The sequence below is a fragment of the Ovis canadensis genome, chromosome 5 (assembly GCF_042477335.2).
Source record: "Ovis canadensis isolate MfBH-ARS-UI-01 breed Bighorn chromosome 5, ARS-UI_OviCan_v2, whole genome shotgun sequence".
Lineage (NCBI taxonomy): Eukaryota > Metazoa > Chordata > Mammalia > Artiodactyla > Bovidae > Ovis > Ovis canadensis.
The window spans coordinates 39,991,794-40,004,225 of NC_091249.1; the positions used below are offsets into that span (position 1 = coordinate 39,991,794).

The following is a 12,432-nucleotide window of genomic DNA, read 5'->3' on the forward strand; positions in this document are numbered from 1 at the left end:
AGTGCTGACTGTTCTCCACCACTCTGTATAAGGTGCTTGAGCATCCACAGGTTTTGGAATCCATGGGGGTCCTGAATCAATCTCTCATGGATAATGAGGGACAGCTATATTGTTTTTGTTTTTTCAATTAATAGACTATATTTTAGAACAGTTTTAGAGCTACCAAGGGGAAATTTCATGCAAAGATGGGCTCGATAAAGGACAGAAATGGTATAGACCTAACAGAAGCAGAAGATATTAAGAAGAGGTGGCAAGAATACGCAGAAGAACTGTACAAAAAAGATCTTCACAACCTGGATAATCACGATGGTGTGATCACTCATCTAGAGCCTGACATCCTGGAATGTGTCGTCAAGTGGGCCTTAGAAAGCATCACTATGAACAAAGCTAGTGGAGGTAATGGAATTCCAGTTGAGCTATTTCAAATCCTGAAAGATGATGCTAATATTGTGCTGTACTTTACAGGACTGGAAAAGGTCAGTTTTCATTCCAATCCCAAAGAAAGGCAATGCCAAAGAATGCTCAAACTACCGCACAATTGCACTCATCTCACATGCTAGTAAAGTAATGCTCAAAATCCTTCAAGCCAGGCTTCAGCAATACGTGAACTGTGAACTCCCTGATGTTCAAGCTGGTTTTAGAAAAGGCAGAGGAGCCAGAGATCAACTTGCCAACATCCGCTGGATCATGGAAAAAGCAAGAGAGTTCCAGAAAAACATCTATTTCTGCTTTATTGACTACGCCAAAGCCTTTGACTGTGTGGATCATAATAAACTGTGGAAAATTCTGAAAGAGATGGGAATGCCAGACCACCTGACCTGCCTCTTGAGAAACCTATGTGCAGGTCAGGAAGCAACAGTTAGAACTGGACATGAAACAACAGACTGGTTCCAAATAGGAAAAGGAGTACATCAATGCTGTATATTGTCACCCTGCTTATTTAACTTCTATGCAGAGTACATCATGAGAAACGCTGGGCTGGAAGAAGCACAAGCTGGAATCAAGATTGCCGGGAGAAATACCAATAACCTCAGATATGCAGATGACACGACCCTTATGGCAGAAAGTGAAGAGGAACTAAAAAGCCTCTTGATGAAAGTGAAAAGTAGAGAGTGAAAAAGTTGGCTTAAAGCTCAACATTCAGAAAACGAAGATCCTGGCATCTGGTCCCATCACTTCATGGGAAATAGATAGGGAAACAGTGGAAATAGTGTCAGACTTTATTTTGGGGGGCTCCAAAATCACTGCAGACGGTGACTGCAGCCATGAAATTAAAAGACGCTTACTCCTTGGAAGAAAAGTTATGACCAACCTAGATAGCATTTTGAAAAGCATAGATATTACTTTGCCAACAAAGGTCCATCTAGTCAAGGCTATGGTTTTTCCTGTGGTCATGTATGGATGTGAGAGTTGGACTGTGAAGAAAGCTGAGTGCTGAAGAAATCATGCTTTTGAACTGTGGTGTTGGAGAAGACCCTTGAGAGTCCCTTGGACTGCAAGGAGATCAGCCCTGGGATTTCTTTGGAAGGAATGATGCTAAAGCTGAAGCTCTAGTACTTTGGCCACCTCATGAGAAGAGCTGACTCATTGGAAAAGACTGATGCTGGATGGGATTGGGGGCAGGAGGAAAAGGGGACGACAGAGGATGAGATGGCTGGATGGCATCACAGACTCGATAGATGTGAGTCTGAGTGAACTCCGGGAGTTGGGGATGGACAGGGAGGCCTGGCGTGCTGCGATTCATGGGGTCGCAAAGAGTTGGACACGACTGAGCAACTCAACTGAACTAGAACAGTTTTAGGGTGAAACTGTAGGGGAGGAAATTTTTTTATTCTTCCCTTCTATGTTCTTTGGCTGGCCTAATAATTAGCCAATATACAACAGATTAGCAGGAGAAAAACAAATTTTAATTTTTTATGAGGGGGAGGCATAAAGATATGAGACCCAAAGGCAGCAGGCAGTTGAGGCTTAAACACCATCCTGAGCTAAGTAAAGGGATAGGAGCCCGGGGCTTCAAAAAGGAGGAGGATAGTTGCTAGGAATGTGAGCAGAGCAAGTGTTCGGTAAGCAGATATTTTCCCTCTCATGCAGATAAGTCAGATATAAAAAAGTTTTCACTGGTGATAACTCGTGGTACAGGTCCCTTTCTAATTTCTTTTGGGCTGTTAAGGGGAGTTAGAAATCTTTTCCTGAGTCTTCTGGGCCTTAATTATCTGTAGCTCAAAGTAAAGCCACAGAACTTGTCGGATTGGCCGATTCTGGGGTGGCTTATTCTGAACTCCTAAGTTTCCTATATTAACACCCTGCCTTAGTGGGGTAGCTCTTAAAATTGGTGAGCCAATACGGGCACATCAGTAGTAACTGAAGTCCATAAGTTGCGTTAAGAGTCACTCTTTGCATGTGTTGTTTTGAATGCTAGTGGAACTTTTGATTAGAAACTTCCGTTATATGTGTGTATATACCCATAGTAAATACAGTCTTGTATGAAAAAAGATTTGTGTGAATTCGGGGTCTTTTCTTTCCCTGAACTGACTTTTAGGTCAATCTTGGCTTTGCTCAAGGGGGTGGCAGATGGCACTGTGATGTCTTTAATATTGTGCTGTACTTTGCTGTTGGTGCTGTTTTCGAATTCAGGTGCTGGTTTGAAGTCTGCTCTTCCACGGTCATGCCAGCCTCTGCACCTAGTGTTGTTTCTCTTTCTGCTCTTCATTTTTATTTGTCTCCGTAGAGTGGGGCTGCTAAATGGGAACGAGTGGCTTTTCTGGGTGATGTTAGAATCAGTTGGGAATCCCACTTGTTGGAATTTGAGTTAAGCAGTTGAGTCCAGAGTTTAAGGAGAAAGCAGAGCATTTCTTCACTGTGTCTCCAGGACTCCTCAAACATGAACAGAACAAAGCTTGGTCCCCTCCAGGTGCACACACTCCTCTTGGCCCCTCACTTGCATGGGGCTACTTCTGCTTGGCCCTGACCCTTCTGGGTGCCTTGCCTGTGAGGGCAAACCACAGTTTCATTTAGTTTCTTTGTATTCGACCTGGAATTTTTCAAAGGGAACTTTTTTTTTTTTTAAAGGAAAAAGGAGACAGAGTATAAAAATATGAAAAGGCAGTTTATAAAAATGTTTCTCTTAACTAAAATTAACCACCAAGAACCTGGTTGGGAATTCTTGCTCTGCTGCTTTCTTTCATGAGCTGGTTTAGTCCGAATGCCACCTGTTTCTGCCCGTCTGCATCCCCTGTGGGTATCATCACTTTCCTTCTGTACTCCTGGTGAGGAGGAAAGGCAGAGTCTCTTTCTTCTCTTGATGACAGGAACTCGAATGGGCCTTCTCCAGCTGCATAAAAGGATTCCAGATACCTGTAGCTCTCTCTTTTTTTTAAGTTAATTTTTAATTGAAGGATAATTGCTTTGTAGAATTTTGTTTTCTGCCGCATATTAACATGACTCAGCCATAGGTATACATGTGTCTCTGTAGCCCTGTAACACAGTTGTCTTTGGAATACTTCCCCAGGGGCTCAGCGGATGACAAGCTCGGTGCTCTTAGTTCCCTGTTCATGGCTGCCTCTGATGCTCGCTGTAGACCTGACTTCAGAGTGAAGTGTGCAGGGATGAGGACTCTCGGTGGCTGTCTCAGGAGGGTCTAAGGTTATTGATGTGCTGTTGTGCTGGGCTGGTCAAACCCACACGGGAATGGGACTGTCTTCCCGGTTTCCTGCTCAACCTCATCCCTCACCTCGTACTTAATCCTGACATTCTTTTTATCTCTTGCTGCTCCTACCCATCGTTTTGGAAGCGGGAAGAAAGAAAGAAGAAAAGTCAAGTTTGAGTGGTCTGAGAGGGAATGTAGTTTAAACCTTGGGTGATGGGTTCTAATGTGTACCCAGGGTTGAGGCTTGATCAGTTGCCAGGTCTTAACAGTTTGAATTATGTTTGTCTCTTGCTGTTTTTGTGGTCCAGACAGCCATCATCCCTTGTCTGGCTTCATAGTTTTCCTGCCTGAGTCTTTCCTCCCTCTGATAACATTTCCTGTACCACATCTAGAGTGGTGTTTTAAAATGCACTGTGAGGGACTTTCTTGGTGGTCCAGGGGTTAAGACTGCTTCCGCTGCAGTGGGCCTGGATTTGGTCCTTGATCGGGGAGCTAAGTCCCTGCATGCTGCATGATGTGGCTAAAAAATTAAAACGCACTGTGATTTTTCTCCCCACTGTACAAAACCCTCTAGTGATTTCCCCACTGCTCTTTGGATCCTTTACATGGTCCTTTGCAGTGTGGCCCCTCCTTTCCACTCCTACTTCTTTGAAGTCTTTATAGTTTCCCGAAATTATCATATTCTCTTGCCTTTTAGCCTTTGCGTATGTTATCTCTCTGTCCCCCATAATCTCCCTCTCCTTTATCTACCTCTTCAGATGGCAAACACCAATCATGCTGTAGGCCTCAACTCTTTAAAAAGCCCCCTTCCTTCCCATCTCCTTGCCCCCACGTAACGCTGGGTTAGTAGTCACAGGTGGTCCACTTGTGTAGTTTAGCGCCATCATGGCGCTTACCATGTGAGATTATAATCTCCTGTGTTGTGTCTGCCATCCCCAGTGGATTTGAATCTAGCTGCCTTGTTTCCCTTGAATCCTGGGGAATAGCACACTATCTGGCACATAAAGTGTGTGCAGTAAGTGGTGGTTCAAAGACTGGTAGAATAAATAAGCTCAGAATAGTCATGTGTACTGAATTAGCCATTCTGAGTTGAAATTAACCAATTTGCTAAGGCTATAAATGTGTGGTCTAAATTTGGTTCAACTCATTCAGTGCCTTAGAAAATACAGAGGATCTTTGCTATTTCATTTAATGTTACAATTTTTGTTTACTGTTTCCAAAAGTGTGCATGTATCATAAAAATAGCAAATGTTGCAGACGTACACAATGCAGAGAATCAAAATGTTGTGATTCCATTTCCTGGAAATTGCAACTGTTAACCTCTTGTTGTATATGCCATCAAATTTAAGCAAAAGTTTACTTACCATATGCATTATCTTGCTTTTTTTTTGTTGTCTTGTTACGGCTCTTTAAAAGTTTTTCCTTATAAATCTACTTTATTCTTTTTAGAAAGTGTCCAGACATTTTATGTGCTGTTCTTTGCTCAGTCACTCAGTCATGTCCAACTCTTTGTGAACCCATGAACTGTAGCGTACCAGGCTCCTCTGTCCATGGGGATTCTCCAGGCAAGAATACTGGAGTGGGTTCCCATGCTCTCCTCCAGGGGATCTTCACAACCCAGGGATCAAACCCCAGTCTCCTGCATTGCAGACTGATTCTTAACCTTCTGAGCTGCCAGGGAAGCCCTCCATTTATGGCTATGCCGTAATTAACCAATCATGTGCTGATGGGCATTGGGATGGCTTCTGTTTCTCTGCTGGAAACGGCACCGCGGTAAATGCTGCTGTAACCTATACTTTTGCACACTAATGTTTATGTTCAATTTCCAGAAGTAGAACTGCCTGTTCAAAGTAGTGGGGGCGCAGGATGCATTTTAAATGTTAATAGAAAGCCAGGCTACCCTTAGATTAGAAAAACTATACAAGGATATTTGGTGTACATTTGGGGAAGAGAGAGAGTGAAGAAGAGCCCTGAGCTCCATGAGTGCCTCAGTTATTTTAGCTCCACTGCCTAGTATTGCTGATGTCACACAGTATGTGCTCAGAAAGTATTTCGTGAGAGGGTGGTATGATTGAATGGATTTTGGACACCAGCCTAAGTAAGCTGATTTAGGGTTTGGGTTTGCAATCAGTTTGACCCATGTGAAAACATCACTGGGAATCATATAGGGTTACAGGTTATGTAAGGTATTTAGAGCTTTGTAGAGTCATCCCACCACTCCAGTAGTCTTGCCTGGAGAATCCCATGGACAGAGGAGACTGGCAGGCCATGGCCCATAGGGTCACAGAGAGTCGGGCACGGCTGAAGGAACAAACAACTAAGCATGCAGTGTCATCCCAGAAAGTTGTGTCCAATCTGAATTTCTCTCTGTACTTGGCGCAGTCCTTGCTCACCAAGAATGTGTCATCTGTATATTTTCTTGCTCTCTGGAATGGGTTTTAAGGCCTGTCACATCAGACACTGATGAGATCAAAACAGATGTTTTTGATGTGGTTGTGCTTTGTTCTTTAACAGCACATTAGTACCGTGATAATAGACATGAGCTTACACTTTTCAGCAGACACTAAAATGCCATTCCTTCCTTAGATTCCTGCTCCAAAGCGAGGAGAAATCGTGAGACAGATTGGTGATGCCTTGCGGGAGAAGATCCAAGTGCTAGGAAGCTTGGTAAAGTATTTTTGTAGTAAATATATAGTACTTTGAGTGAAGAATAAGGCTGTTTCGTACTTTTGTGTATAAGATTGTGATCTTTTTAAGGTCATAATTTATGTATTTCAAAAATATACGTGTATATAAATTTGTAACATATATTTCAAAAATCTTTTCTTTAGAGGAAGGATTAACAAGATGGATAGGAAAATGTGAAGACAATTCTTGGGCTTTAAAATTCTTCAGAAAAATAAGAACAGACTGTGGTTTATAACCCTCACAAAGCAGAAACAAAATGTTTTGCTTTCCCCACCTCAAATTTAATGTTTAAAGCAGGAATTCTGTTGGAAAAATGCTGCTTGGTCTTTTGTATTTTTAGGTGTCTTTGGAGATGGGGAAGATCTTGGTGGAAGGTGTGGGAGAAGTTCAGGAATACGTGGATGTTTGTGATTATGCTGTTGGCTTATCTCGGATGATTGGGGGACCCATCCTGCCTTCTGAAAGTAAGTGCTAAGTATTGCACTCCGAAACAGGGAACTCCCCCAGATTCTCTGATTGTGAGCAGTTTCCACAAAATACTTGTATATGAAAATGTCTTTAATCTCTTTACTAAGAAAGTCAAATTAAAACAGGTGAAAATAATCAGATCAAGATGCTTAAACTTTTTAAATTTTTTAAGATAAAGCTCAGCGTTGGCAAGTTCATGGGTGGAGACTTTGTGAAGTGAATCACCAGTCTTATCTGGAAAACAGTTTGGAAAAATATCTATCCCGAAAATATTTAATGCAAGTTTCCCTTAAATCTGTTAAATATTTAATGCAAGTTTCCAGAATATTAATTTAAGTAAATAATCTGAAATGCAACTGAGGTTCAAGTGTTAGGGTTGAGCATTGTCCCATTAACAGGAAACAATGGAAATGGCCTAAATGTCCAATCATGACAAAGGCTGAACAAATAATTTTGGCAGTCTATTAGCAGATATTGTCAAGAGATCATAATGATTGCCTTCCCCAACCGCAAACTTTATAGGAAAGTTGTACTTATTTTTACTTCTTTTGTCTTCTTTTTTAATACATACTTATTTTTAGATTATTTTGATTTTTTTGAAAAGATAGTCTTTTTCATTTCACAAAATTAAAGAGGAATAAAAAGGTGAAGGAAGAAATATTTTCCTCCTCCCAGTGGGATACTCCATAGCATTCCCATGAACATATCAAATGTTTCTGGTCTCTTGAGTGTATCTTTCTGGAGCTTATTCAGGTGCAGACAGATATGTAGCAAACCATGTGTTCTGTTTTATACTTTTTTCCTACTTAATGTATCTTAGAAGTTGTTTCATATTGTTCCGATAAGGTGCTTCCTTCATCTTTTTTTTTTTTTAATGGCTGTTTTGTTGTAAGGATGACCAGTTCCCAAGTAACAGGTATTTGGGGTGTTTCAGTCTTTGCCAGTTAAACTGTGCTGCAACCTTGTACTCAGTGACGGGGACAAGGGCTTACCCAGTTTGTAGTGTTTGCCACGTCAATGGAACAAACCAGGTGAGTTCATGTGACCGTATTGAAAGCACAGAGGTGGAAATCTCCTGAAGTAGTAATGGTGGTTATCTGTCAAGGCAGAATTATTAATGGTTGGTATTGTCTTTCTTCTATATTTTCCAAAGTTGCCACGCTGGGAATTAGGTTACATTTATAATCAGGAAAAGACATTTTAAAAAAATCATGTTTTCCTGTTTCCTCTTGGAATATTGGGCAAATTCCCTGCTGGTAGAAAGAGGGGGTTCTTTTCAAATGTACAGTTATTGTCCATAATTTGCTGTGTAACAGTGAGTCCCATTAGCCAAGGTTAATTTTATATTGAACACTTTCAGAGGTTTTTCAGAGTTAAGAAAGTAAACTGCCAGTTTGGGATGGTATATATGTGCAAGCAAGTAACTTTGATTTTTACCTGCTCTAATGTCTGACTCACCAATTAAAATCCTTTTCAATTGTTTACACTTTAAAAAAATAGATTATTCATTTATGCAGAAGCTCTTGGGTAACTTTGACTTCATTCATTCAGTTAATGCTTGTTGAGTGTCTGCCAAATGATCTAATAGGTAATAACTTGGTTGAAAAAATGTAGTCCTTTCCCTCAAGAAATGTATAAAGCTGTAGATTCCTTGCATTTTAATTTTGTTTATTTTTACTTATTGGCCACACGGCATGCAGGATCTTAACTTAGTTCCTCAACCAGGGATCATACCTGTGCCCTGTGGTGGAAGCATGAAATCTTAACCACTGCACTGCCAGGGTATTCCCAGGGGTGATTTTAAACTGGGAAGAAGCCTGTGTGAAAGCTTAAGATGGGAGAACTTGGCTTATTTGGGGAACTGTGTTACTGCAGCCCTGCCGGAGGGTGCAGGATGAAGGGAGAGATGGGTGGAGAAGGAACCTCGGGAAGGGACTTTATCCTGAGGGCAGCTCTGGTAGTGATGGGGTTGCCAGAGTGTGGCAAGTGGGGGGCGTCATGTCTTCAAAGCTATACTGTCTCCCTGGAGAGAAGGATACGGAGGGGAGGGGCAGAGAGGAGGAGGTAGGCTCTGTGAGGAGGAGACTGTACCAGCACATCACCTCCAGGGGGAATAGGGTTCCCGGACTAAGGGAGGGCCTGGGAGTGAGGTGGAACAAGTGCTGGGTTCCCTGTTCTTGCTGACAGGCTGAGCATGGCCGAAAGGCAGATGGCTGGGAGTGCGGCCTTCCTAATGCTTTTAGCCAGGTTTCACGAACCTTCGCACTCCTTGCTCTGGTTCTTCACTGCTTCAGCTGCCTTTGATTAAATAAGGCTCTTGTGGGGTGAGATGGTTGGATGGCAGCACCAACTCAATGGACGTGAGTTTGAGCAAACTCCGGGAGATGGTGAAGGACAGGGAAGCCTGGGGTGCTGCAGTCCCTGGGGTTGCAAAGAGTCAGGCACAACTGAGCGACTGGACAACAACTTGTGGCATTATGGTGACTTAAGTTGGTCTATAAGAGACAACTATTTTAATTTATATTTTCAGTTTTCCTATATGTATGTAAAGATGTGTACACTTAGTTCTTTCAACGTTTATGTAATTGTTAAAACTTACTTTCCCCCTGTACGTGAGTCACCTTGTCCTGAATTTAGAGAGGTGAGCTGAGGGCCTCATCCGGCCCGGTCAGGAGCATGGCCCGGAGAGTCGTGACTCCTGTGTTGTGGTTGTGCCCTGCCCTTGGCCATCACATTACCGAGGACATGTCTCGTTTCCTCTCTGAAGTCTCCTTGTCTCCCAGATGGGACTGGCACTGCCCTGATCCACAGAGTTCCTTTGAGGAGTAGAGGCTTAATGGATATCCTCATGGTTTATAAGGTAGTCTGGTAATAACAGCATTCGTTGTATGCTGGCGAATGTACCAGTGTCCCCCAGCTGTGTAAGATGATCTGTACAAAGCATCTGTAGTCCCCACCTGATCTGGTGCATCTTTGTTCTGAAAATGAAAGATTGCCGACTTTGTTTTTGTGACCTCGACAGGCATTAACTTAATGTGTTTAAGCATGTTGCATGCCTTCTTCATCCTCAGGACCTGGCCATGCTCTCATTGAACAGTGGAATCCTGTAGGCCTGGTTGGAATCATCACTGCTTTCAACTTCCCTGTGGCCGTGTATGGCTGGAACAACGCCATTGCCATGATCTGCGGGAACGCTTGCCTTTGGTAAGAACGGTTTGTTTTTTTTTTATCCACTAGTTAGATGGTAAAAGTCTCCGTTTTCAGGTACTACTGAAAGTATTGCAAATGTTTTCAAATGTTTTCTACTATTTCCGTTAACATAGCAAGTGACACCTGCTAGTTGTGAAATGCTGGGTTTTAGTTATTTACATATTTTACCATCAGTAAAATTTATATTTTTTGACTTAACTTTTTGACACAACCTTATACCCTCTTCCTTCTAGTTATCTCTACCCCAGGCAAGTATAGTGTAATTCAATTTAGACATTAATTGCTTGGACTCAGTGTCAGACTCCACCTGTTTAGGGGCTCAGTCTTCCACAAGACTCCTCCTTCTTAAGATGCTAGCTGCAAATGTTCCCAGTCCTCAGGACATCTGCAGTTCTCACTGGCTGTCTACAGATTTGGAGGTTACCACTGGTTTCAGTAGAGCTTCCCTGGTGGCTCAGATGATAAAGAATCTGCCTCCAATGCGGGAGACCTGGGTTTGATCCCTGGGTTGGGAAGATCCCCTGGAGGAGAGCATAGCAGCCCACTCCAGTATTCTTGCCTGGAGAATCCCCATGGACAGGGGGACCTGGCAGGCCACAGTCCGTGGGGTTGCAAAGAGTCAGACACGACTGAGTGACTTTAAGCACAGCACATACATTGGTTTCAGTAATTCATTAGAATGGCCCACAGAACTCAAGGAAGTGCAGTATTTAATGGTTGCACTTTTGTTGTAAAGGATGTATTTAGGGCGTGGTTTAGAAGGGTTTCAAACACAGCATCCCTTCCCTCTCCCTGTGAGGTCAGGACATATCACTTTCACACCCAGAAGGCATCACTGAGCTTTGGCGTCCAGAATTTTTATGGGGTTTTTATGACACTGGCATGATTGAGTAAATCATTGTACATGCGACTGAACTCAAGTCTTCCTCCTTCCCTCCCCATGATTGATCTTTCTCATCACCACCTCCCATCCTGAAGCTGTCTTGTGGGGAGGGGCACTAGATACCTCAGTAGCATAACAAAGGCCTTTCTGTCATTCAGACAGTTCCGAGGTTGTTGATACTGGGTGTGCCAGAAACTGGGAGCCAAATCCCTGAGAAGCTCCAGCAGTTGGTGATGGACAGGGAACCCTGGTATGCTGCAGTCCATGGGGTGGCAGCTTCGGACACCCTGAACTGAACACCAGATACAATCTTCATTATGCTACATTTCACAAGCAGAAAACTAAATGAACAAGTAGGAGGGAAAAGAGAACTTGTGATAAGTCACAACCTTCTTTTAGAAACACGACTCTTTTTTTTTTTTAATTCAATAAAAATTTGACAGTGAATTCCCAAGAGATTCTGAGGCACTTGGCCAGTCTTCCCATTGCTGTGTTAAATGTTACATCGCTATAAAATATGTGATAGTAAAAGTTAGCTGGGGAAATATCAGTATTTATAGATGACAAAACAGTTGCTTGCTTTTAGCTTTCACGTTCAGTGGAGCAGCTTACATCAGGAGAACCAGGAGAATTGTCTTTGCCCATTTTGTGTCTGCCCCACTACTGTGTACTGATCTTATTGTTGTTCTCAGTTGAAGGTACTCAAAGACTATATAAGCAAGGCATAGTTGGAAGGATTAATGATTTGGCATCATGTTACCAAAGGCTAGCAGTATGGTTTTCCGAAGCCCCCGAGTTATTCAGTGAAAGTTCACATTGACTGATCTCTGTTTTACTCAGTTTGCACAATAGACAGGGGTTAACGTAAAGTTCCTGTGGTCAGTGCAGCAAGCAGGTTCAGAACTGCTCAGGGCCATTTTTATACTTAGGAAAGTATTATAGTCCCTTGGGCTCCAGAGGCACCAAAGTGAAGGACTGATTTCTCTTTCAGTTATTAGGCTCTTTTATTTACTTAGAACTTTTCCTCACAAAGACTGTTGCTTCTGCTTACAAATAAAAGGTATTTATGATTTTCACCAAATTAAGCTGATTTTTTTTGTTTTTATTTTTTACTGTTACAAGGAAAGGAGCTCCTACAACTTCCCTCATTAGTGTAGCTGTCACAAAGTAAGTATGTGTGGCTTTCTTTTTCCTGGGTCTGGGGGAATCGTAAAAGGGTGATTGATAGCACTGAATTTTTAATCTGGCATGAAAGTGTCATATTTATTTTAGCATAGAATCTGGATAAACTCTGTTCTTTGATTGTAATAACATTTTTATATCATTGTGTAGTTTACAGATCCTTTTCAGGGCCATGTAATTTAAGTCATGGGAAACATGCCAGATACTGATATAAATGTTGAACTTGAACTCTTAAAACATTTTTTTTTTTTTTTTGTCATTTGCAAAATAAAAACAAATCCAGTGGAGAGGAAATAGTCTTGCAATTTAGGGGCTATATGCTGTAACTATGCAGCATGTTAATGGTCTTAATTTC

At 42.1% G+C, this 12,432-nt stretch overlaps 2 protein-coding genes across 2 annotated transcripts in view; one reads left to right on the plus strand and one right to left on the minus strand.

Annotated features, from left to right (window-relative positions):
- The window catches only part of LOC138441134 (large ribosomal subunit protein uL16-like), a 790,661-nt gene that overhangs the window by 343,680 nt on the left and 434,549 nt on the right, over window positions 1-12,432 (minus strand). The window lies entirely within an intron of this gene.
- The window catches only part of ALDH7A1 (aldehyde dehydrogenase 7 family member A1), a 38,840-nt gene that overhangs the window by 4,065 nt on the left and 22,343 nt on the right, over window positions 1-12,432 (plus strand). The window contains exons 4-7 of the mRNA XM_069589529.1: window positions 6,233-6,313; window positions 6,675-6,798; window positions 9,874-10,006; window positions 12,018-12,062. Coding sequence (XP_069445630.1) covers window positions 6,233-6,313; window positions 6,675-6,798; window positions 9,874-10,006; window positions 12,018-12,062 — 383 coding nt within the window. The remainder of the gene's footprint in view (window positions 1-6,232; window positions 6,314-6,674; window positions 6,799-9,873; window positions 10,007-12,017; window positions 12,063-12,432) is intronic.